General features: G+C 38.6%; 1 protein-coding gene across 1 annotated transcript; it reads right to left on the bottom strand.

Annotated features, from left to right (window-relative positions):
* Positions 1 to 1,408: 1,408 nt before the first annotated feature.
* On the bottom strand, positions 1,409 to 2,491 carry LOC149836070 (zinc finger protein ZAT3-like). Its single transcript, XM_090009701.1, has one exon. The coding sequence runs from the start codon at positions 2,489 to 2,491 to the stop codon at positions 1,409 to 1,411; it is 1,083 nt and encodes a 360-aa protein (XP_089865827.1).
* Between the last annotated feature and the right edge of the window lie 24,282 nt (positions 2,492 to 26,773).

Genomic DNA, 26,773 nt, shown 5'->3' on the forward strand with positions numbered 1-26,773 from the left:
TAATGAGGAATAAAATTAAGGTGCGTACCAAATTTGAATGGTGAATTGGCGATGGACACATGGATCAAGGCCTGGGCCCCATGCCTTGATCCGACCCTCACTTGGACAGCAGTTCTCAGATCCAGTCCTTGGATCTGAGACTCCCCCCTCCCCCCCCCCCCCAAAAAAAAAAAAAAAATCCATGGATTTAAAGTCCGACTGAGAAGAGAGGAGGGCGGGGGTGTTGGGGTTATCAGACTAGCGATTCTCATATCTCTGATCTTTGGATCTATGGTCAAAATCCAGGTATTTAAATGCACCCTTAAGGTCTTTTCCTTTTTTCTTGGGTTTTACCTGGGGTTGGACTTGGAGATTGCACTAGAATTTGATAGCTCTAGCTAAGTTCTAATATCTGTTGTGGTAGTTACTCGAATGCTTTTTAGCTTATGAAAAGTGATTTAGTTGAATTTGACCAAGTTCCTGCTGCGATGTCAACATGTAAACTTAGTCACTCTTCTTCTTCCTCTCCTTCTATCTCATTCTTTTTGCTTAGTGGATTTGAGATCCTTTATTGATTCATGCGGGAATTCCATTTTGAAAAGTGTGCATTTATGGTTTTTGGTTTTCATGCTGATTATGTTTCTGATATCATGTTACCAACTCATTATTATTGCTTTGCTTCTCTTCCACTTATATTTTGCAGCTACAACCGGTTTATTTGTTTGACAATAAGGGCTAGTTTCTGAGTCTCAAGTCTCTTATCAACAGTTTGACAGAGTCCAGGATGTTAGTGTATTTCTGCAGGACATGAACCTACAGCCAGCATGGTCAGTTAATCCGTGTGACCAACCATATAGTCATGCATGTACATGCTTGGGATTTAATTCTGCAGCATTTTGAATGAGTGACACACCTAAATGCCTTTACCCTTGAAAGTTGGAGACTTCATCTGAAAAATGGGCGTCAATTAAGGTGAGAGTTGTAAAACTTCCCCTTTCAGTTATTCAGACATGATGGTTAAACCAACTACTCTAATCCAATTTTACTGATCTTTGGTTACTTTCATCGTTAACCAAATTGCAGGACAGGACATTTATTGCGTTTGTAGGTTTATTAAGGAGGAAAAAAATCTGCAACAGATCATTTGCTTAAGTAATAACTGATCAACTACATTATCCAGTTTATACCTATACACCTCACATAACCAACGGCAACGATACAACTACACGTGAGAGGTTCATCATTTCCCTTATATCCAAAAAGCAAAGGAAAATGAATAGAGTTCACAGTACTATAGGTCCACCTTTAAATTTAGGTGCCACCAACCAATATATGTATCTACTATATTTGATTGAATCTAACAAAGAAAAGCAATATATTTTACAGAAGCTCCAAACAGAGAAAGAAGAGGGTAATTCCAAAATCCTTCTTAGGAAAAACCAGCGGTACCCAAAAGCACCCAGCTTGGGATGCCATCATATTCCTCCTTATCTTTGGTCCTCCCTTCATCCAAATACCTTTGATCAACTTCTGACTCACTTCCCAACCTGAGATCCAGAGAAATACCATCATCTGATTCCATATCCACAGGAGGCAGGTTCAGATCCAAAATACAAGCCCTCCCAGCATTTGATTGGTGCTGGTGATGACTGTACTGCTGCTGCTGTTCATCACCACTCCAGTGAAACCTCTTGTGCCTCCCAAGAGCCTGGCCACTAGGGAACACCCTCAAACAGGTGATGCATACATGATGGCCCATAGACATCATCATCATCATCCTACTATGGTCATCATGATCAACACCATGACTACCATCATTAACATCAGCATCCATTTTCTCATCATGGTCATTGCCACCATGTCTAGCAAAGCACTCCTTCACATTCCTATGACTGGCCCTGTGCCCACCAAGAGCCTGGTTGGACCCACAGACCTTGTTACAAGTGGAGCACTCGAATCGGTAGTCAGGCTGAGGTGGGTCCAGGCTGAGGGAAAGGAGCAGCCTATCAGGCGGAACAAGTGACTGCGGGCCCCCACCTCCAGCAGCAGTAGAAGAGGAAGAGGAGAGCATAACCAGGCTCCTTGCTACGTCTTCCTCAATGCTTGCTTCAGAAACAAGGGTCTCTGGTTGGGGGTGCAGTCGAATTGGCGGAGGCGGGCAGCGAAGAATCGGTGGGGGGTTGATCCCCCGCCATTCCCTCTCGGGGTGACACCGCATGTGCCCGTACAGCGCCTTCCTTGAACAGAAGCCCTTGCCACACTCGCTGCAGGGATGAACGTCGGTTCTGCCCGCAGAGGCCTCTCTGGCAACCAGTACCACCTTCTTCCGGTAAGGGCGGCGTTTCGCGGGCTTGGGGTCATCTGGATAGAGGAAGAATTGGTGGGTGGTGGGGAGAGGGAATTTTGATCTCTTCTTCCTCCCCTGCTTCTTGGGCTGCTGTAGGAGTTGGTCCAGTGGTTTACAGACGATACTTTCTGTAATCGGCTGGTTTTGGAGTTTGGGCGAATTCATCTCTCTCTCTCTCCTTCCGTCTGAACAACGTTCACTCATCGGTGGTTTTTTCTAATTCAGCAGATCCTGGTTGAGCTTGGCTTTGTTGTTTGTTGCTAGCGGTCTGTAGTTTCTTCTTTTTTAGCTTTTGTTTTTCTATATTTTAGTTTTGTTTTCTATTTTGTTAGGTTCATGGGTTCTAACATTTTGTTGATCTTCTGATAATGTTGATCTTCTTTCGGCTCTCTCAATTTAAAAGGTAACGGTTAACAACCGTTAAACTCTCTCTCTCTCTCTCTGTTTGGTGCAGAGCACCTTGAAAGGAAGAGGGACCGTTTGGAGGGGTGGAAGGTGCGGGATTGGCTTTGAAGGAGTCAGTGGGGGTGCACGTGTCCACGATGAGAGAGAGAGAGAGAGAGAGAGAGAGAGAGAGAGAGAGAGAGAGAGAGAGAGATTTAACACCTGTATCCCTCTCATATAAAAAAAGAAAGAGATTTAATACCTGTTTTTTCTATGCTAACAAAAAACCCACCTGTTTTTTGTATTTTCAACTTAAAATCAAAGTGAAATTTTGCTTGAATTGCTTAAACCCATAGGATAGCTTACGGCGACGAAATTATCTTATCTAGTTAGATTCTACCATGTATATCATCTTCAACCTATATTGTAGACAAAAATTAACATTCTAAAAGTAACTCAGAAGAAACAAAACTTTTTGCTTGAAAATTATTCCCAAGACTGAGCCTTGGTATCACTGAAAATGCAAACCTTTTCTGATATTTTTGAATTTTACATTACTATTGTGACGTTGGAAAGTAAGTGTTCACTGGGAGATGTAATAAATCCTGGTAGTAAATGATAGTATACCTTGGACTGGTTCTCCTAAACTCGGCATATGCATGACTTGCTTGGGTTAGGCTGTGGTATCCACCCTTGATTGCTGCCGACTCGGCCTTTGTGATTTTTGCCAATCACATTAGCAATCCCGAATGGTGTTGCAGCACTCTTCAATGGCGACGAGGGGTTCTTCAATGACCGGTTCAATAGCACAAAGATGGATCTTTCTAAAGCCTATGACCGTGTGGAATGAAGTTTCATAAAGAATACACAGTAGTTTATAGGGATGAACTTGGGGAGTGGTTCACACAAAACTGACAACAGTGGTTTAAATAAATGCAGAAGGGTTCGTAGGCTGTGCATGCTGCAAACCCACATGAGAGAGAGAGAGAGAGAGAGAGAGAGAGAGAGAGAGAGAGAGAGAGAGAGAGAGAGACGCAAATTAAGGAATTGGAATGGAAGTCCAAGTGATTGGCATGAACAGTTATCAAAGATGGTAGTTTTAGGATGTGAGGGTGGGAGTTTTAAGGAGTGGTGCACGCAGAAAATGGAGGAAGATAGAGATAACCCGTTATGAAGGTGGTTCTTTTTAGAGAGAGAGAGAGAGAGAGAGAGAGAGAGAGAGACGTGTGTGCCTATTCGGAAGGAACCCTGGCTGTCAATGGATCGAGCACCTGACCCGTCCGGATGGTACCCAAACCCGCCCAGATAACAAATTGTCGGTTTAGGTCTTACTGGGTCATTAAAATGAAATCCCAAAAGCCAGATCCGTATGATTTCAGAAGTTTACTTTTACTAAAAAATACATATAAAACACTCCGGTCGGGTCAGCTACCTGGCAGAAAAGGCTGGTCAGTTTGGGTACTCAGAAAAAATCACAACCCAAACCCGGCCCATATAGGGATCATATGCAAGCACCTTGCAATCAGATCCGGTCCAAACCAGTTCAGATTTCACTTAAGTAGAATGGTTTAAGTATGCAACTAACGCCAATGCAATTACAAACAACAACAACAACAACTACGCCTTCATCCCAAAACAATTGGGGTCAGCAAAAATAAAGACACGGGCAAGGAGATAGGGTGATTTTTAACACAGAAAAACCAAAAAGCAGGATTCGGGTCACATCCAACCGATATTATTGGTTTTGAATTTTATATATCTTTACATGAGTTTGAATCAATAACAAATGTAATCTGCTCTGTTTGGATAAAGATAGGAATCAGGCATAAGTAAATGGTCGGGTTTGGGTCAGAAATGGTCAAAACCCAACCCGTTTTCCTTTTCTAATGATGTATGTTGGTACTTTTTTGTTTCACTGAAAATTCCAATCAACATAACATATCATTAAAGTCCGAATTACTTAACGTTGATGTCATATAGTAGTTTTTATGGATGAAAATAAGCTACAAATTAATATTTGAAAATCAAATGATCAATTGTTAAGTATTAAATTTATTCGCAATTGCAAACACTTTCACGACGTCGGATACTATTATTAGACATGTTTAATGTTCGTACAAGAACATGACTTGAACCATTTTTTTCTTTTTTTGGACAATAAAGGGACACCCCCCAAACCTCATTGAGGTGTCTTCAGTCCACCGAGAAGTACACCAAACTTTGACCTCATGGCAAGAGAATGCCACCGGCGGGTTTCAACTTGTGCGGTCCGGTCAACATGATAGCATTCACAAGTCACCCCTACTAGATGAACAGAGCCCTTCTAGGTGATTTAAATCATTAACTATCACCAACATACCATTGAAGCTACATATTAACGAAATATTAAACTTTACACAAACAGTAATGTGACATTTAGCCTTTAACCTAGCTTTATACTATGAATGAATCTCGAAATCCTATTGCCTACAGCTTTGAAACAATGTGTTTATTTTGTAAATGAGCTTGCGTGGACTTGGCTCAGTAGGTATAGTGTCCAAATTTTATTTTTTAATTTTATTATATATATATATATATATACACATATTTAACTCTGCCTCACTATGAGCTCAAGCTCAACTCAGCTCATCACAAAAATGACCCAAGCTTGTTGGCCACTTTCTAGTGATGGGATATTTAGGGCATCGATGATGTATCATTTTCTTGGTGTGCCATCTCCCCCCAATGGCTTTGGAAGAAAAGCATTGTGGGCGGCGGGCCTCCCACTTTGTGGCTCTCTTATATATGGGTTGGTTGATTCTCTATAACATGGTCAACACCAACTCTAAACTCAAGAGCCAGAGATTTCATCTTGCTAGCCGATGCCCGCTTTGTTTTTGCGAGGAAGAGTCCATGCCTCACCTATTTTGGAATTGTATTTTCGTTCGCACTTTAATACATCGAGCATGAAATGACCTCTTCATGGACTGAGACATCAATTCCTTCTCCAGAGAGTGTTGATTGGGCTCCACATGCACTCAAAGGGTTTTCGGTGGAAATTTGTGTGGTGTGTTTGGATCTTGATGGCTTAGAGGCTTACTTGACTAGAAAGAAATTAACGTATATTCAAGGGTAAGGTGTGCAACTTGAAAGTTATTTTATATCAGCTGCGGTGGGAGGTAAAAGAACAGGTTCATCAAAAATGGCCAGACAACAAATCTGATAGGTTGGGGGTCAATAGGGTCGTCGTTTCAACTTCAGCTGGGTCTAAGGTGGATTTGACCCAGGTTCCACCCAGAAACATGAGGTTAGTTTTTTTTTTTTTTTTTACTGTTTTGTATTTGTAGCTGTTTGGGAAACTATTTCTGCATGGGCCATGATATCTCATCACACCCCATCAACCTGATTTGCATTGTATTTTTTTTCTCTGTTAATGATATTATCCCTTCTCTCAAACAAAGAAAAAATGACCCGAGCTTGAACATCTTTTGTTCTGTTCGTTCAACTCGTTTACCAACCCTAATCCTAGTTTTCATCTTATGTTGTTATATGCTGCCTATCTTGATCAGCAGACAAACAGGTCACCAACTTTTCTCCATGACTTCACCTACCAAATTTTCCCTAAGAAAAAAGTTGCATTGAAATATATGAAGTAGGGGTGTCAACGGGTCTGGTTTACCAAGATCCAACCCGAACCAAACCCCATAGGGTCTGGGTATGGTGATAAATAATAAGACTCGATTGAGACCCCAAGGTCCGATTAATACATGGACGCGGGTATAGTTCATGAAATTTTATACCAGACCAGACCCGATGAAGACCTGCAATTTTTCAATGTAAAAATGATAAAAAAAAATGGTTTTACCGGGTATGGTACGGGTCGGGTTCATGTAGTTCTTATCGGGTACAGGTATGATTTTTCTTATAGTAGACCTGATTAGACCTGGGTCTGGACCCGATACGATACCGGAAAACTGGCTTCAAGTCTGGTACCACCTGGGTCCGAACCAAACCCTACCCGTTGACACCCCTAATATGGAGTTATAGCTGGACTACTCACCACGCAATTTGTTATGAAAGAAAATGATGCAAAGCTGACTAGTCGTTGTCCACGACTTGTCAAGTAGGTATACGGTTGCAGCATGTAAACATTCTCCACATTTTCATCATTTAGGAAGTATCTAAATCATGTGAAGCATAGCCAATTTCATGAACTTGGCCCAAATAAACATGGTCAGACTTCACATTTTATAAACAAGCTTTGGTTGAACATACCAACGTGCATGGTGGCATTCCAGCTTCGACATGATGCCAAAAGTGCCCGCTTTTGGGAAGTTTGAGTTCATGAACTTTTTCATGTTTCACCTGATACCAAACATGGGTGTTGATTTAATGTATTATTGATTTGCGTTTAGCTTGTCTCATGTTTTAAATATTTAAGATAATTGCTTAATTTGGGGGGAGATAATGTTTGACTGTTTGCTGCGCTCATGATTAAGGAACCCTATTGTGAAAAATTCTTCATGTTTGTTTTTATACACCTTACTCTTGTTAGCTCTTTTTTAAAATGTTTTTATTGGAATAAAACTTTTTCAGAGGAGATTCTTTGCCGGCGTTGGTTCACCTTTTAACGGCGAGCTATAAATGTCACTGTTATTACTCGACAAAGGCCAATTCTTTTCAGCGAGGCAAGAATTCTCGCAGGTCTATAGCGGTGATAAATAGGTCAATAGAGGTGAGATATATAGCCACTATTGACCTGCATCCTTTTAGGCGGACTTCGAGTTTGGGCTTTCGGTGTCCCAAACAAAAATCTTCATTGGGCAAGAGAAACATTCGTTCTAAGCCTGCAATTAACCTGAGGAGGAATCAGGCATGCATAAGATGAGGTCCCCAGACTTGTGATTTCACTTTCGAGTTTTGTGAGGTGGGGACTTTTGCTGGTGGTGCTATATAAGTTTTGTTTCAAAAGAGACCACATTAGATCGGAGAAGCTCGTGATAGGATAATCACCCATAGGGTATCAGAGTGTCATTGATAGAACTAGGGGTATAATGGATCGGGTTTACCCAGATGCGACCTGGTCCAAAGGATCCACGTATGGTGAAAACTAAGGAGACCCAATTAAGACCCGACTCCAGTCCCAAAGGTCCGGTTAATGCATGGACCTGGATATAGTTTGTGAAATTTTATAGCAGACTCGGGCCCGACCCGAGTTCTAATTAAGACCCACAATTATTCAATGCAAAAATGATAAAAATATTATTTTATTGGGTATGGTCGGGGCCTAGTTCATGTAGTTCTTATCGGATCCGGGTATGGTTTCTCTTATAATAGACCCTATTAGACTTGGGTCCGGACCCAATACGATTCCCAAAAATCTGGTCCAAGTCTGGTTTCACTTTGGTCCCAACCAAACCTGTCCCGTTGACACCCCTAGATAGAAACACTTATTAGAAGAGGAATGGGGTCCACCAAATTGGGGTTCATGGGTTGAAAGAGTCAAAAGATGGTGAGGCCCTTGCCAGGATGAACCGGCACGGCCATTTTTTGGCCGGTGATTGACTGGAAAATGGTTGGGAAGAAAAAAAAAAGAAAAAATAGTAAAAAATAAAAAATAAAAAATAAAAAATAAAAAATAAAAAATAAAAAATAAAAAATAAAAAATTGTGCCAGCCATTTTTGGCCAGCCAATGCGGAAAATGGTTAGGATGTTGCTGCCTTTGTCTAGTGGCACCAGCCTGTCCACTTGATGCACCCTGGATCCCACGAAAAATCTACATTATTCTGCTCTTATGTAAGGAAATAAAGGCTAACAGGAAAAAAATGGAAAACAGGAAATAAATTAATGCAGAAATTTAAGAAAATAATCAAGGTTTTCATCCATCAAATTCCTCTAACAATCCCCATAGGGAATATTTATAGAGTAAAAAGAGAAAACCCTAATTCTAATTTGGATATGAGATAGATCCATTACATAAAAAGATCTAAATCTAAAAAAGACCTAAACCAAAGTTGAATCCAAATGGTTCACTTATACCCAAATTTCACATGGAGCCCCTTTTGCATCACCACCAGATAGTCGGAAAATGGCTGGCCCTCAAAAAGCAAAAAGCCGTCCGGGATGGTGCCGCCCTTGTCAGGCGACACCAGCCCAGTCATCTTTCAACTGGTGTCTGGCTGAAAATGGCCGGATAGCCATTAATTAAAAAAGCAAAAAAGGGCATTTTCAGCCAGATGCCAGCCAAAACTTGGTTTTGATCAGGTTTTGGGTGTCATCCAAATACTCCCTCAAGGGCTACATAAGGTAGGCCACACTTATACTCTCCACTACATAGATCAATACGTCAGCTTCTGATTGGGGAAGCTTTGAAGTGGGATCGTGATCTACATTACTTTACACTAGACAATGGAAAACTAAGATCTAATTAAAATTAAGAATTAAATGCCATAAAATTAAAGAAAATATATTAATATTAAACTAACCATCCCCCAATTAAATCTCTATAAAATGAGCATTTATAATGCACATAAGAAAACCCTAATTCTATTTTAGATCTGAAATAGATCTAGTATTTAACTAAGATCCAAATCTAAATAAAATACCAAACAAAAATAGATTCAAAATGGATCTTACAGGTTCAATGAGCCTCACTTTAATCTGCATCATCTTCCCACATATAGAACTTTACATATCTTTAACCACATCCATACTATTGAAAAGGTTTGGGAAGGCAAGGTAACTCTAAACCATTACTTTCTGCCCATAAATTTGTTTTTTGATTTATTAATTATTTTTTGATTTATAACCCGGAGAAACCGCACCTTGGCACAACGACATAGTAACTGTCCTAGTGGCATAAAACTTCGAGGCTAGGAACTCGCCCCCAGAGCTTATGCTGGGCGTCGGCTTATGCAAATGGGTTGTGCCCACGAGAATCGAACCCCGATTGCCTCTATGACAGCTGAGGCCCGCTCCAACTACACTAACCTTTTTGGGGCATGATTTATTAATGATTGATTCTCTATATTTAAAGAATAAAAATTGTCTTGAAATATACCCCATCAACGGCTGCAGTTTCTTGATCATATGTTTGTTTTTTGATTTATTACTGATTTTTTATTTATAACCCAAAGAAACCGCACACCCGGGCACAGAGACATAGTCACAGTCCCAGCGGCGTAAAACTCCAAGGTTAGGACCACTACAACAAAGCAGTGGATTAGCGACGACCTCATTCCGTCGCTAACTGGCTTAGCGATGGATTATTGACGAAGTAGCGACATATATCTTACGTCGCAAATTTTTCGACGCTTACTGGCGATGACATGAATACGTCGCCAGTTCTGTCGCTAATTGCGACAAAATAACGAACGACAGATTCCGTCGGTACTAAACGGCGACCTCGGCTTGGCGACGGATTTACAACCGTCGCTAAGCTGTCGCTAAATTATATATATAGCGACAGATATATCCGTCGCTAATCCGTCCTAAACAAGAAAAAAAAATATTTGAAAATTAAATATCAAGAACACTACAATTTATATTTCCTGTATAATTTATATTTCCTGTAAATAAAAAACAAAGTACACATAAAATTACATATAAAAGGAAACTAAAACAATTAATCGTTCCACTTTAAAATTCACAAGTTTAATTATTTACAATTCAACAATTACATTTTCGAAACAAAAAATAAATAGAACAAATTCAACACATTTATCTAATCATCGCCAAGATTTTGTGCATCTTCTTGTTCATTTCCTTGATCTGTCCCTTCAGCTCCGCTACGCTGATTATCGCCAGCAACCTACACAAGAAAAGAACAGTCAGTATTGATAAACAAAATATATTGAAATAAATTATACACTATATGTGATTCTATCATGTGCTCATATGTGTTCTAAGGCAGTAAAAAAACTCTATATGTGATTCTATCATGCTCATATGTGCTCTAAGGCAGGAAAAAAACTCTATATGTGATTCTATCATGAATGATATGTGTTCTAAGGCAGTAAAAAAACTCTATATGTGATTATATCATGCTCATATATGTTCTAAAGCAGCCAGAAAAACTCTATATGTGATTCTATCATGCTCATATGTGCTCTAAGGCAGGCAAAAAACTATATATGTGATTCGATCACGCTCATATGTGTTCTAAGGCAGTAAAAAAACTGAATATGTGATTATAGCATGCTCATATGTGTTCTAAGGCAGTCAAACAAACTTTATATGCGATTCTATCATGCTCATATGTGCTCTAAGGCACGCAAAGCAAAAAACTTTATATATGATTTTATCATGAATGATATGTGTTCTAAGGCAATAAAAAAACTCTATATGTGATTCTAGCATGCTCATATGTGTTTTAAGGCAGTCAAAAAACTGAATATGTGATTATAACATGCTCATATGTATTCTAAGGCAGTCAAAAAACTGAATATGTGATTATAACATGCTCATATGTGTTCTAAGGCAGTCAAAAAAACTTTATATGTGATTCTATTATGCTCATATGTGCTCTAATGCAGGCAAAAAACTTTATATGTGATTATAGCATGCTCATATGTGCTCTAAGGTAGACAAAAAACTCTACATGTGATTCTACTATGCTCATATGTGCTCTAAGGCAGGCAAAAAGCTATATATGTGATTCGATCATGCTCATATGTGTTCTAAGGCAGTCAAAAAACCGAATATGTGATTATAGCATGCTCATATGTGTTCTAAGGCAGTCAGAAAAACTCTATATGTGATTCTACCATGCTCATATGTGCTTTAAGGCAGACAAAAAGTTGTATATGTGATTCTAGCTTGCTCATATGTGTTCTACGGCAGTCAAAAAACTGAATATGTGATTATAGCATGCTCATATGTGTTCTAAGGCAGTCAAAAAAACTGAATATGTTAAGACAATCAAAGTTACATGAAATCTAACGACATTCAATATATTGCATGAAACTTTCATACCTGAGAGGGACCTGCAATCAAAGTTCCCCTATTCAGCAAAAAAACTGTTGAACTTAGCTCAGAGAACGTCGACGACGGTTTCATGAAAGTAGTCACGCATTGTGTTCTTAACGATCTAGCGTACATCATCACCAGAAAAAATAGGATGCTGCTTGGAGCTTATGTCGACAGAAGAAGTCTGTGAGCCGTAACTGGAAGAAGCAATAACAGATGAAGTGTTCATATTACTCCCAAACCCGAACACACGACCCTTTTTGGGTTCACCTGCTGCAGTCACCCATGCTGCAGGATGAAATGATGGATGCTGAGTAGCGTCATCACCATATCGCTCTACCATCTGTTGCTCACATGCCTCCTACAAAATAATGTTTACAGTATGCATTAATAATTAATGATAACATTATGATAACTTGCATATTGCAATGATTATTAATAGAATAAATACATACCATTGTCGTTCTCGCCTTCTCTGATACGAAGTCTCCCATGGTTTTTCGTTTATGTGTTTCAACAAACACATCCTTATATGGTACAATGCCTCCTTTTTCTGCTTTCTGCAAAGTTAAATGATAAACGATTTAGTTAACAAGTTTGCAACAATACTTATAAAATTGATATTATATATTGATGAGTTACCATTTTATTCAGGTGGCTCCCAAAAGTCTTAGATCCACTCGTGTGTAGATGGGCTTCAGACATTTTCGCTCGATTTTGTGCAGCCTTCGCAGAGCGATTTCGAAATACATCCTCCGCCTACTTGTCACACATTCCCTCCCAATAATCTCTCCTGATAGTAATAAGGTCATGACCCTTCCACTGTAGTGGATCATCTATTCCGCCAGATGTTTTTTTTGCTACAGTCTTCATATTGTGCAGCATGTCTGCAAATCGATTGACAACCACCCTCTACCACACCTTCCTTGCATCATGTTCCCCCACCGTAGTCGCAAAGCGATTCAAAGCCTATATATATTTTCAGAAAGTTAGTAGACATGACTATAAAAAAAATTAAATATGAAACACATTAACTATGATAAACAACTATATACCGTGAATGAGAACCACAATCTGTCTATCACCTCTTTTGGATACTCTTTCCATTGAGCGACCGATCCTGGTAGATGTTGAAGAAGTGAATTCCTAATCTCGCGTACTACTTCTTATGGCTCAAACCTCGTGCTGCACATGAATTGGTATATAATAAATATCAATATAAAATATTTATAAGATATGCAATAAGTGAAAATGAAATACTTACGGTCGATTATCAATATACACTATTCGAATGAGTCTTCTTGTGCCAGACTGAGAAGACTCTGCATCCTGTGTTAGCTCTTGACTTGTATGATCAACTGGTGTAGGTGAGTCATGTACAGGCGAAACATCATCTGTAAAAAAATACGTTAGAAATTCTCAGAATGCGCATTTCAACTAATCAAGCATCCAATTAGTTAAATGATATACCTATCACAGGAGCCCGTGAAGATGAAGACTGGACCTGGCTACTATTGGATGAACGACCACTGTAAGCTCCACGAACCATATTCTAACAAATAAAAAATGACATACAATACATTCAAATAATTCGCATCAAGTATTACAATACATTCAAATGATTCACATCAAGTATTGCAATACATTCAAATGATTCACAACAAGTATTACAATACATTCAAATAATTCAAATCATTCACATCAAGTACAATACAACCCATTCATTCACATCAAGTATTACAATACATTCATGTCATTCACATCAAGTATTGCAATACATTCAAATGATTCACAACAAATATTATAATACATTCAAATAATTCACATCAAGTACAATATAACCCATTCATTCACATCAAGTATTACAATACATTCAAGTAATTAATAGCAGGTGTACGTGCCATTCATGTTCATGGTGATTTTCAAATAAAATGCATGATTCACTTAATCAGGATATTACAGAAAGAAACTATATGATATGCACCCTAGTCTAAGCAATAAAGATAAATATTATTCCAAATTTACACTTTAACTATTACATTGCTGACATAAAGTAAAAAAAAAAATAGAGCTAAAAGAACCAACATCTTCCAGATTTTTCTGCAAATAAGAGTTAGTCCGAGAAATACAACATATAGAAGAGAGATTGAAGATTTCACATTAATGGCAATAAGCAAGTAATTATGCTTGAACTATAGTGGAAATACACAATTTAAGGAAAATACAGTGTCTAAAACATGACTGGGATGTCTATGAAAATATCTAGATGCCACATTTAAACTAAATGAGAAATATATGTCTAAATGCTTAGACTTTTACTAAATGAAATATGCCTATGGAGATATATCTACTTAAATATACAGGAAAATGTAGCTACCTAAATGTATAGGATAGTGCGTATACATAAATGCTTATGCAAAAAAAAAAGTGTATATGAAGACATATATTTATACATATATGTATATATGTATGAATATACATATTTGTGCATAGATATGTTCTCATATTTGAAAATACACATAATAATCAAGTTTACACGTGTAATGTGAAAATGTAATATACAATGACATATAGGAATATGGAGGACTGGAAGCATGCAAATGTGTTGTGAAATGCAATAACAAGATTTGATGATATACCGATTCGATGAAATGCATGCATATGCATGATATGGCAATACATGGGTAATGGGCCATATGCATATGGTGAGGGGTGCATTTTGCAGTAATACATACAAATATAATACAAAGCTGAGAAAGTGACAACAGTGATAGCAAGATATGACATACAGGAAGTATCTATGATATGAGAGGAAGGTAAAGGATATGGTGCAATAAGGTGCTATGAATGTTAATCAGATATGTTTTGAATAATGATTCATGGCAGATGCCCCCAAAATGTATTTACAAAGTAAATTACAACAAGTATTTAATGAAATGCATTTGTAAGGAATTTTCAGCAAGTATTAACAAGAGGCACTTGCAGAGAAACCTACAACAGGTGCTCTGTTGAGAAGCAAATCCAACACTGTGGGGAATAAAATAATGGACGCGTAGAAATGTAAATCAGAAGCTACGTTGAACTAATGCAGAGCATCCGATTGCAGTTTAGATCGGCTAATGGAATGATGTGCGAATCAAGTCACAAGTTGCCTTGAAGATGGGAAATCAAAATCAAGTGCCCTGAAGGGCTTTTGGATGGACTCAGAAGATGGGAAAGCGCAGGGGGTCGACCCTCTGCCGGAAAACACGGGGGGTCGACCCCCTGCCGGAAAACGCAGGGGGTTGACCCCCTGCCGGAAACCACAGGGGGTCGACCCCCTGCCGGAACCGCAGGGGGTCGACCCCCTGCCAGAAAACACAGGGAGTCGATCCCCTGCTAGAAAACACAAATTACCTGCGCGTCTCCGGGCATCGGCGGAAGGCTGACGGGGATCGGCAGACGAAAACGGTGGACGGTGGGGGCCAGAGAGAGGCCGACGGGACGGATAGGTCGGCGGGAGGAAGAGGGTGGCGGGAGGAAGAGGGCGACGAGTGGGAGCAGCGAAAGAAGAAAAGAAAAAGAGGGCTGGGATTAGGAGTTATGCGACATTTAGCAACGGCTTAGCAACGAATTAATTCCGTTGCTGAGCCGTTGTAAATCAAAACACGAAAATGATGACGGAATATATTTCGTCGCCAATTCTGTCACTATTTAGCGACGGAATATATTTTGTCGCAAAAGACGTCACTAAATGGTGCGTCCATTACGACAAAATATTCCCTTGCAAAATCCGCCCCTAATTAGCGATGTATTTTGTGAGGGGATATATTCCGTCGCTATTTTCATAAATTTCATTGATTATAGCGACAAATCTGCTTCTCTCGTTAATCCGTCGCTAAATAGTGACAGGATAATTTCGTCGCTAAATTCCGTTGCTAATCACCTATTTTCTTGTAGTGAACCCTTGCCCCAGGGCCTATGATGGGCATCATCTTACACAAAGAGGTAGCGCCCGCGGGACCAAGGCCTGCTCCAACTATGCCAAACCCTTTTGGGCTTGATTTATTAAGGATTGATCCTCTATATTTAAAGAAAAGAATTGCCCCAAAATATACCCCATCGATGGCTGCAGTTTCTTGCTTTTACGATTCTTTATCTTGTGCTCACACCAGCAAAGCCAAGAAATGATTCTTTGTTAGTATTTTGTAGGTTTAAATTTTCATTTCCACTTAACTTATTTAAGACCATTTTTTTAAGGAGTGGCTCCATAGCCCCCCCTAAATTGAATCCATGTAGTCTGCATCTTTCATTGCATTTGGATGTGGGTCAAAGTCCTTATTGATGTGGATTCCCCTCATCTTTCACTAGAAAAGGTTTTCAATGTCCTTTGTTGAAGGACAAAATCCCAGAATTGGTAGTAAAAAATAAATATTTTGAGCCAAAGTTTGAAGTAGGAGGTGCAATCACATGTTGTGCAGGTCCAAGTTGATACAAAAGTTTATTTATAAACTTCAGAGAAACTGTATACAACCATCTTCAAATTGTAAGATTTTAGAGTACTTTATGAAGCAAAAAATGAAATAGTTGTTTATATCGTCACTGGGCTCAATGCGAATAATAGGTTCTTCTCTGGGTAATTGAGCCGTTCTTGACAAAATCACCTTCATATTTTCCATAGCACAATGAACCTACACCTGCATAATTGTATTCAAATGAGCTCAATTTAATATGTCAGGAACCCTAAACCTTAAAAAAAATTGTAAGGTATTTGCTGCTACCCATGTGTAATAACAGAGAAATATTTATTTATTTTTTATGTCGAGAAGCCCTCACTGTGAACTGGGTCACTTGGGTCCAGCCCCTTGGAAGGTAAACCCTAGGTGGGTCAAGTCCTTAAAAAGCCATCAGTTAAAGGAACCTGCACACCTGGTGAGAGTCGAACCTAGGACAAAGTGGTCAGCACCTTCTCCCCAAGCCCACTGCCACTCTAGCGTTCCAGGTGGGTGTGAAGTTCTCGAATATCTCTTGCATAGTAAAAGCAAGTTACATATTTGCTATAATCATTTGTATGTACAATCTAGTTGAGAGCTGATGATATGAGTTATTCTAACTCAATCTGGTTTTGTAGATGTGTTCAGCATGCTTGATTTAGTGGGAATCAACCATTAAATTGTATTTTATTTTGTTTTGTTTATTTTCAATCACCAAAAAAATCAAAGGTGTTGGGATCCAGCAACCCAAATGCTGATCCTTGCTAAATGGAGCACATTTATCACATTCATGGGATCAGATTTACTTTACTGTTTGGATGACACCCAAAACCAAGTTTTGACAGGCTAGGTTTAAACCACAAAACCTAGTTTGGTGGCTGTTTGGATGCCACCAAACCAGGTTTTCAGCCAACTTGGTTTGGGGCCCTCCCTGGTACCGTCCCCACCACTTCGACCATTTCATGCTGGCAACCAGCCAGAAAAATGGCCGGAAACTGAATTTTTTTTTGTGTACAGTTTTTGAAAAAATGGCTGGTTGGCCATTTTTCGGCCGCAAGTGTCGCCCTCACAAAGTGACACCAGTCAGGCTATTTCCGGGCTGGTGGCTGGCTGGATTTTTTTTTTAATTTTTTAATGTTTTTTCAGAAAAGCAGCCGGTGTCGCCCTGGTGGGGCGACATTGGCCAGCCCATTTATGGGCTAGTGGCTGGCCAGAAAATGGTTGGTCAGCATTGATTTTTGCAATCCTACCTAAATGGATGCCCTAAAAAAAATAAAAAAACATAGAGGCCAACCTTTAAATCGGGAGGGCGGGAGGAGGCTCCCCTTGTGTGGTAGGAGCACATCACCTTGTGTTGGGACGTTGCAGGTTCAAAACCCAATGGTTTATGGTTGTATAACTGCAGGTATGGGTATGCCTAACCCACCTTGCCTTAAAAAAAAAACTAAAAAGAACTTTTGGTTTTTGGTGGGACCCATGCGCACCATCAAATGTGATATATTAGGAGATCAGATGAAGTCTCTTAAGATCAGATGAAGTCTCTTCCTAAATTACCAAGTGTGCATTTGATCGAATCCCTCCAATCTCAAATTTGAGGATCTGACCTTAGGCCCTCGGTTTTTTAGGTTGAGGGACGGCCAGATAAAGGTGTAGGGCTTGTACCTTGAGCCACTTGTCCGTGAATCGCTTCAGAGATCTACGGCATTCAAACACTCCCTACAGAAATACTGAAGGAGATTCATAAGTAACAATTTTTTTTTGAGAGAAATCTAGGGTTAGGCAGACCCCTATCAGTTATACAACCATATACCATTGGGATTCGAACTTGCAACGTCCCAACACAAGGTGACATGCACTAACTGCTCCTGCCAGACAAGCGTTGGTTTCTCATTGGAGATTGTTGCTCATTCTTAGAATGCATAATTTAGGCCTTTTTCGTATGAGTTGAGAGTTTGTTACATTGCTAAAGTCGTAAAAGTGATCAATCTTTTTTAGTACACTCCTAATACATAATGGTTAAAGTTGACAATGAATATCACATGTGACTTACAAACCATATCCATTTTTTTGAGTATACCTCACTATTAGGACATCAGATTAATGTGATCCCCAGACTTTTTGAACCACTTATGATGCCGATTTTCTAGAAAATATGTACCTATATCTCAAAATCTCACAGAATTCCTATTTTCTGGAAATATGTATTCATGTCCCAAGATTTGACTATGTTTTTTTTTTATTTCTTAACAAAAAGGTGACGAAGTCACCACCAAGATGACACAAAGCATGATAAATGTGTGATTTGTACTAAAAAAAACAAAAACAAAAATCAAAGAAAAAGGTGCAACAAGTAACAATCATCCCAGCTCCTAGAAGACTAAATTTATGATCAATAAGGGTGCTGAGATGAAGGCACCAGATCAAACTCTACTGGTGCATGGGTGTGTCCATAACCTTCAGAGGCGGGCCACTTAAGGCAGGGTGGTCGTGGGCCCCTACCTAGGGTTTTCTTCGCGCCAGTTCCTCGTCATAAAAAATAATAATAATAAGTTGGTTTTTGCACATTATATGTAATTCTACTTCTTCCACATTAAAACAATGCGAAGAGCCTAACATGACATGACTCTTCCATGTACTAAGAACAATTAGAATGTTGCCAACTTCAAGTAGAATTCCAAGAAGATGACATTTGGAACAGGTCAGAGAGAGAGAGAGAGAGAGAGAGAGAGAGAGAGAGAGAGAGAGAGAGAGAGAGAGAGAGACTTGGGTGCGAATTGCATATGAATGGAAAACTCACATTTTCTGCAATGTGTTTAGCATTGTTCATTTGATAGGAATTGATACTTGAATCATGTTTTTTTATGGAAAATGTGATATTTTGAGCTTTAAATATTTATGAAAATTTTAGGTCATTGTAAAAATAAACATGTGAATCACAAACCCCATGGAAATCTCCATTGGCGCATAGTTTGGATATAATTCTCTTCACACCTACGCCCTGCTTTGGTTTCAAACCTGCCTTTAATGTCCAAAGAAACAGATGAAATGGTGCTATATATGATTGTGCAGTTTCTTGAATAGGTGAATTGTCTTCTTAGAGTCCTTGCAATCTTGTGATGCTGTAGATGCATCCACTTGTCACAAATCCAAAGCATCTATTCTCGAGATTTATGGTTCACATACACACCAACATATGTACAAGAAATGCTCAAGAGTACTCTGCAGTGACCATAACAAAAGAGGAGCCCTTCAGCCCACAATGAACAAATATGCAACTTTGTTGTTGTTGTTGTTGTTGTTGTTGTTGTTGTAATATGAAATGGTGGTGTTTAGGGATGCACAACGAGCCGAGCTAGCTCGGGCTCTTTTCAGGCATGACCTGTTTAAGCTTGGCTCGAGCTTGTCCAATGTACTTAAACAAGCGGAGCTTGATCAAGCCACTAAACACAATAAAGCTCAACACGCTCAATTAAACTCATCAAAAGCTGTTATATAAAATATGTTTGTAAATATATAAATAATAGTTAGTATTTGACTTTTCATCTAACAATAACCTACCCCATGTTTTTAGAACATATATTATTTTTTAATTATTATAACAGTAAAAAATGATCAGCCTGGCCTAACGGTGAGGCATCTGTACACATTTTGAAGAGGTTGGGGTTTCAATCCCACTTAAGTGAAAGATACATTTTTTCAAACTCGGGTAAAGCTTGGCTTCTCCAGTAAAAAAAGAAAATCTCTCCTTGTTTAAGGAGAAAAAGGATAACTAGTGGTAGAGTAAATGGATTGGATAAGGATGGAGTCATGCCCGATTTGAATCTGTAATGGAATTATAAATAGTGTCCATGCTTAACTCAATTAAGCTAAACAAGATGCTCATGGCTCGGCTCACTAGCTACCCAAAGTTCCAAACTAATCACAAATGAGTTTTTTGATAAGTTGAATCAAGCGGACCCTACCCCGGACCCTCTAGGCAGGTCGAGGTCCAGTAACTGCAAGCTGATTGGGTCATGATCTGGCCCACCGACAGGCTGAGAAGCAGATCTAACAACAGGATCCAATGAAAAGTAAGCGAGTTAACCTTTATACTTAATTTATTAATTTCTTTGTCTTCCACAAGCCACAGTTATGTTTTTTCTAAAGTGTTGGTATTACTATATTATTACATTTTTACAATTGAAAATGGGATGTCGACTAGTAGACTATTCATACTTTTTTGCTCCCAACACTGCCAACGGATTCTATTTTCTTAAGTGATGCACCAAAGTGACCATAAAATTATCATTATTATTGTTGCACTAATAATGATGACATTGACAATAATTACTATTATTTGGTTGATGATGTATAAGTAGCAATTTAACATTTGAACGTTTTACCTTGAATTTTAAGTGCCTATTTAAAGTTTTAAGAGATGCATTTCACATTTTCTTCCCTCGTTTTCAAGTCTTTTGTTAATTAAACGGTAGTTGGTACTCTCTCTCTCTCTCTCTCTCTCCCCCGTTAGATAACAACTTGTTTGTACTTGATCATATTGGAGAACGCTTCACTTGATCCAGCAAGTGCCCTGTATGAGGATTTTAGACCGGGTTTTGGCAAATGTCAGCTTAATGGAACAAATTCATGACATTGTGGTCAGTGCAATGCCACATACGATTTCAGATCACGCGGCATTGATCATCACATGGGGCATGGGTTTCACAAGGGTGAGACCCTTCTCGTTTGAACAATGGTGGGTCAGAGATGCTGAATTCAATTCTACTGTTCAAAGAAGCTGGATGGAGTCAGTGCAGGCATTCAGGGTTGCGATCATATTATGTGTCAAATTGAAACGATTGACAGCTAAAATTGTTCGGTGGATTAAAGAGAGATGGGTGTCTTGTCTTTCTCATTTAGAGGAATGAGAACGAAAGCTATCGAATCTAGAGGATTACCTAGCCTCTAACCCCAATGCACCTAAAACACAACAACGGGCCATCAAAGAAAGCATGAGGGATCTTACAAATTGGATCATTGAATGAAGAATTAGGGAGGAGATCAAATGAAGACAAATTGAATATCCGATGGTTGGCATTAGGTGATGCCAATACCTCTTTCTTTCATCAAACAACATCTGAGCTCTATCGTGAGAGCATAATCCAATCTATATCAATCAAAAGGAGAACTTTCATCGGGAATCAAATGTTGCCGGCCATAAGCAATTATTATGGTCAGATTTTCTCACTTCCTGCCAATGAGGGTGGGGATATGGGCACTCTCCACTTTCGCTTTCTTTTGTCTCACCAAGCTCAACAATTGCAGGTACTGTTTTCTTTAGAGGAGATCAAGCAGGCTGTTAGGAAACTATCCGATTTAAAATCTTCGAGATTGGACGGTTTTCTGGTTGACTTTTACAAATTATACTGGGAGACAATCAGTCGGGACCTTCACACTCTTTTTGTAGAGTTTCATTGGAACACAATATTTCTCTTTGATTACCATTAGTTCATGATGGTGCTGATCCCAAAGAAGGGTGCATCGACGAACATAGCACATTTCAGACCGATCTCAATAATGGGCACTTTAAGAAGGATCATTGCTAAGGTATTGACAACGAGACTGAAAGGCACCATCTCATCTCTTATTTCCCGCACCCAACTTGCCTTCATCCCAGCTAGAAGCATTATGCATGACTACATCATTGCATCTGAGGTGGCACATTCTATGCAGTGTAGCCGAAGGCCTTTTATATGTTAAAGCTTGATATTTGCAGGGCCTTCGAGTCAGTGTCATGGACCTATTTCTTTTAGACTCTAGAAGCTATGAGATTTGGGCGAAGATGGCAACGATGGATCAAAGAGAATATCTCTAAGGATGAAGCAGTGGTAGTGGTAAATGGCAAAACGGGAGGGTCATTTCTAGTGGAGCACAAACTACAACAAGGGTGCCCCTTATCACCATTGCTTATTAATATTGCAGCCGAGGGGCTTGTCGTTTTGATGCACAGAGCAGTCGAAGCAGGACTTCTGAACCCCCTTCCCTTTGATGGTTTTTTTGAGCATGTGGTTTAGTTTGAAGATGATATTATCATTTTTGGAGAAGCTTCTTTACCGCATATGACCATGATGCTTCTCATTCTAAAGATTCTTGCTACTATCTCAGGGCTGCACATCAATAAAAGGAAAAGTTTTATCTATCTATTTAACGCCGATAGAGACTTTCGAGCGGGAGCATCTACGATTTTTGGTTGTTCGGTGGAGGAGTTTCTGACCACCTACCTGGGGTTGCCGTTACAAGTAGCTCAAGTGCAGGCCTCAGCGTGGACAAAAGTTATTAAAGCAATTCATCATCGATTAAGCTCCTGGAAGGCCAGATATCTGTCCATAGCAGGCCAGGTTACAATGATAAAGTATGTGCTTTCCTCGTTACTTTCTTATTTTCTTAATGGTACGTAGCATATACCTTCTTCGGTTGTCAAAGAGATCAATAAGATTTTAAAAATCTTCCTATGGAATGGATGTTTTGGCGGCAAGAAGAAGCACCTAATTGCATGGCCATTGATAACACAACATGCGCAACAAGGAGGCTTGGGCATTCTGAACCTTAAGCTCAGAAATATGACCAATATTCTTGTCTGAATATGATGCGCATGCCGAGTTCTCATTTGTGGAAAGCATGAAAGCGGGTCCTCACGCAGTGCAGACATTTCAGGGGGACTTCACCAAATTTCTTTGAATGGGCAAGGGACACATCCGACACAATTACCATTGCTAAGGTTTATGGATCGCTGCATCCTCCTAGAATCGATTGGTTTCCCAGGGATCAACTTTGAGGAAATGGCCCCACTCCATGATCTAGGATCTTGGCATGGCTTATATTGCATGATCGTGTACAGACCCAACTCAACCTGAAACAGTGGGGCTTTCAATTGGCCAGTAAATGCATGTTGTGTGGGTCGCAAGAAGAATCCATGGAGCACCTCTTTTGGTACTACCCCATCACGCAAGAAATGCTTTAGGCTACGTGGATGGTACCTAAGGTGCAAGTCAGAAATGACTCTATTTTCAGAGATCTCATTCGGGGTCCCCTACAAATAAGGCATAGCAAAAAATGAAGATTCATCTGGAGAACATGGTTGTTTACCTTGTGGTGGGTGATTTGGACTACACGAAACAACATAATTTATAGGGGTGGGCATGCAGTCTTGATGACGCTGGTGCACCAGATCAACTATGATGTCCTTGCTGCCATTCACATTCGGTGGGGGAGTGGGGGGCTGCATGGTTTGTTGGCTGCGATTGTTTAAGCTTAACTCCTTCTGTTTTTGTTTTTGTTTTCTGCTTTGTTTCTCCATTTGGTCCTGGGTCCAACTCTCGTTGGTCCAATTTTGGCAATGTTATTGGATCTCTCTCTCTCTCTCTTCTTTATAGGTCATTATGAACACCAAGTGGGGTTTGAGTGACTCCTCACTTAAAGTTGTTGCAAAATATGATAGGTTAGGATACTAAAAATAATATATAAAATTTGTGTGATTCAAATATTATAATAAATATTATCATTTTGAAGATATGGATTTCAATTAAGTGTAGAACTTAATTATTTCAACACTTTATTTTATGAGAAATAATCATATCTCTTTCTTTTATAGTTTTATGAGAAATAATCATATTTATGAAACAATTTATATATACTTATATATGATCAATATGGCATAGCATTTTAAATATGCAGTTAAAATCTCCATGCTCAAATCAATATTCTAAATTAATATATAAGAAGATCTATAGTTGATCAAAATATTATCTAAATGGATGTAATTTCAAATAATCTATACTTTATAATTTAAAACAAACATGTAATTATAATCAACAATCATTAAATCAAATCATTGAATAATCATCAACATGATTCTAATTAATATCATAAATAAGATTAAGCTTATTAAAATAAGTAACCAAACCTACCAAATTACAATCCATTTAATTGTATGATGCAATTTTTGACATGAAAGAAGAGAATTTTTCTTTAATTTAAAAAGAAAAATTTAGATAATTGAATAAGCTTTGCAACACAATAAAAAACACGGAATTTCAATATACGGTTGCAAAGTTATGACACCCACAAATTGACTATGTCAGGTGCTATCCGCTTTAGGATCACGATTTAACCCAAATTAAGATATAGGATCAAGTACTAATTTAATATACTAAAAAATCAATAATAGCATCAATAGAGAGAAAAATGTACTTTTGACTAGCCAAGTCTCACACATTCATATTGATTAAAAAAAGAAAAGAATATGACATACAACTATATCAACTTATTTGAACTTAACCACTATAAAAAAAAACCAAAATTAAGCTTTTATATCCACCTTAGTTTTAGAAACAAACTGCCCTTTTTCTACATGCCGTAAGGCTATCCATATTGATTTTTTCTATGCTCCTTCCTAAGGTGCGACCCTCTAGAGGAACCTCAATCTCCCATTAAAAAGCGATTCTAAGTTGATGCCAACTACAACCACACTTTCCTTTTGATAAGACCATAAATCATTAAATAATATTCTATTTGAATAAGGTGCTAAAAAATTAAAGAGATTTTGGAGATACTAAAAACAAAGTTTAACAAATACAAATATTGCAAAGAACTTGATTGGAAAAAACATATTTTTGACTCAATATATAATATTTACTAGAATGTTAATTTGAATCACAGTGAAGGGTATAATAGAGGTCTGACCTTTTCATAATGCGCTTACATTAATCACTATAACGAACATCGAAAAAGCTTTTCTCACCTAGTAAATAGATATACAATACCAATAAAGGGCATACTGATTGTCTAATACCAAAGTTGGTATAGCTATTCCTATATTAAAGGTTACTAGCGAGTATCATAAACAATTGATGAACATTTTTCTTAATTTCTTCAATTTTAATTGATTGATTACTAATTTTTTAATCATGTTACTAACCATTGCATCTCGATAGGCGGGGGCGTAGCTAGGATTCATGTTAGGGGGGGGGGGGGGCAAACAGGGTTGTAGAAAAGAAAATTATTTGTACGATAGTCAAGGGTTCGGGGGCAGCGCCCCCGAATTATTATTTTTTGAGATAAAATAAAAAATGGCTACAATTATTAATAAAAATCTATTTCATATGGACAAATCAAACTATTTGCTGTAGTCAGGGCTGGGTTAGGACTGGGCTGGGCTACAAAAATGGATAAAAATCTATTTCATATGGAATCAGGACTGGGCTTTAAAAAAAAAAATTAACTGTTTCGGGAGGCAGGACTGGGCTACAGCCCAGTCCTGCCCCCCCCTAGCTACGCCTTTGTCGATAAAGCTACTTGCCTTCACGCATACCAAATTGCCTAACCAACATAAGCAGAAAATATTGAGTCTCATACATACTTCACGGTCATTGTCAAGTCCATGGATGATTTTTCCATACTAGCACCGTGAGTAGGTATATCTCTTGAAGGCCTTATTTTCAAAAGACTTAAATACAAAAAATAAACAAAATACACTACATCACCCCGACTCGCTCAAACTTATACCCTTAACCTAATTTGTAAGACAATAAATTTCAATATATCTAAAGTTCTAAAGCTAGTTTTTTTTTAATCAAAATTGACACTTGTATAAGATTTTTAATGAACTCATCTTGCAACCAAAATTGGTAAAAACTAAAATAAGATCTTGTATAAGTCATAATAAAATACAATACCAAAACAATAAGTCATAAACATAATTAAAGCCACATTCAAATATCCATGCATTTCATAAAAAATTATGCAAGGCCATATAAAATATCCAACACTAAGATAGCAATATTATGATTCTCTATGCCAATGAAAAGTTTTATCAATATTTACCTTCCATGTGATGGTATTGTTACTAAAATGTTATAAGAAAAAACTTTGTTTAATCTCCCACAATTAAGAGCAGTTTCATGCCCCGCCTAGGGCGGTTCTTGAGAAGATGGTGGAACCCAATGTTGCTTAGGATTGATTCCTCGAGATCAGACTTGGCAAGGGCACTCACTCGGAGTTTACTTTCTAGGAGGGACCTCTATTCCCTAGGCAGGTTTCTCATCACGATATATATATATAAGAGCATCTTTGGTCCCAGGTTCTCAACATCTCCACTTAAAAAGGACTCTCTCTCTCTCTCTCTCTCTCTCTCTCTCTCTTTCTCCACATACATACCCAGTGTAGCGTGAATGCCCCTCCAACTGAAGAACATGTCAAGCATATCGTTTTCATGTGAATAGATGAGATGAGTCGGGTTAGACCCAATTCTGATCCATTATAAACCTATTTATTCGTCTGATTGTCTCGAATCTGACTAAACCCCCCCATTATTTGTTTCAAATGAGACCTTCTATTGGACACATTATTTTATGGACCATATCCGCGAGAAATACTTTCGGTAAGGTAAAATATCTGATCTGCATCTGACCCACTTGCTGTTTTTTTTTCATAAGAAAAGAACTGGGGGGAGCCCTCCTTCCTTTATTAATTATATGTACACCAAAAAAGAACTATATACAACACAAAAAATCAATCAAACAAGTTACACTCAAGAACCACGTCCCAATCTGGAGGTCTTATTCCTCCAAACGGTCCATGATCCCAAATCCACTTGCATGAATAGCA

Source organism: Nuphar pumila, chromosome 6, assembly GCF_984573655.1.
Source record: "Nuphar pumila chromosome 6, dmNupPumi1.hap1.1, whole genome shotgun sequence".
NCBI lineage: Eukaryota > Viridiplantae > Streptophyta > Magnoliopsida > Nymphaeales > Nymphaeaceae > Nuphar > Nuphar pumila.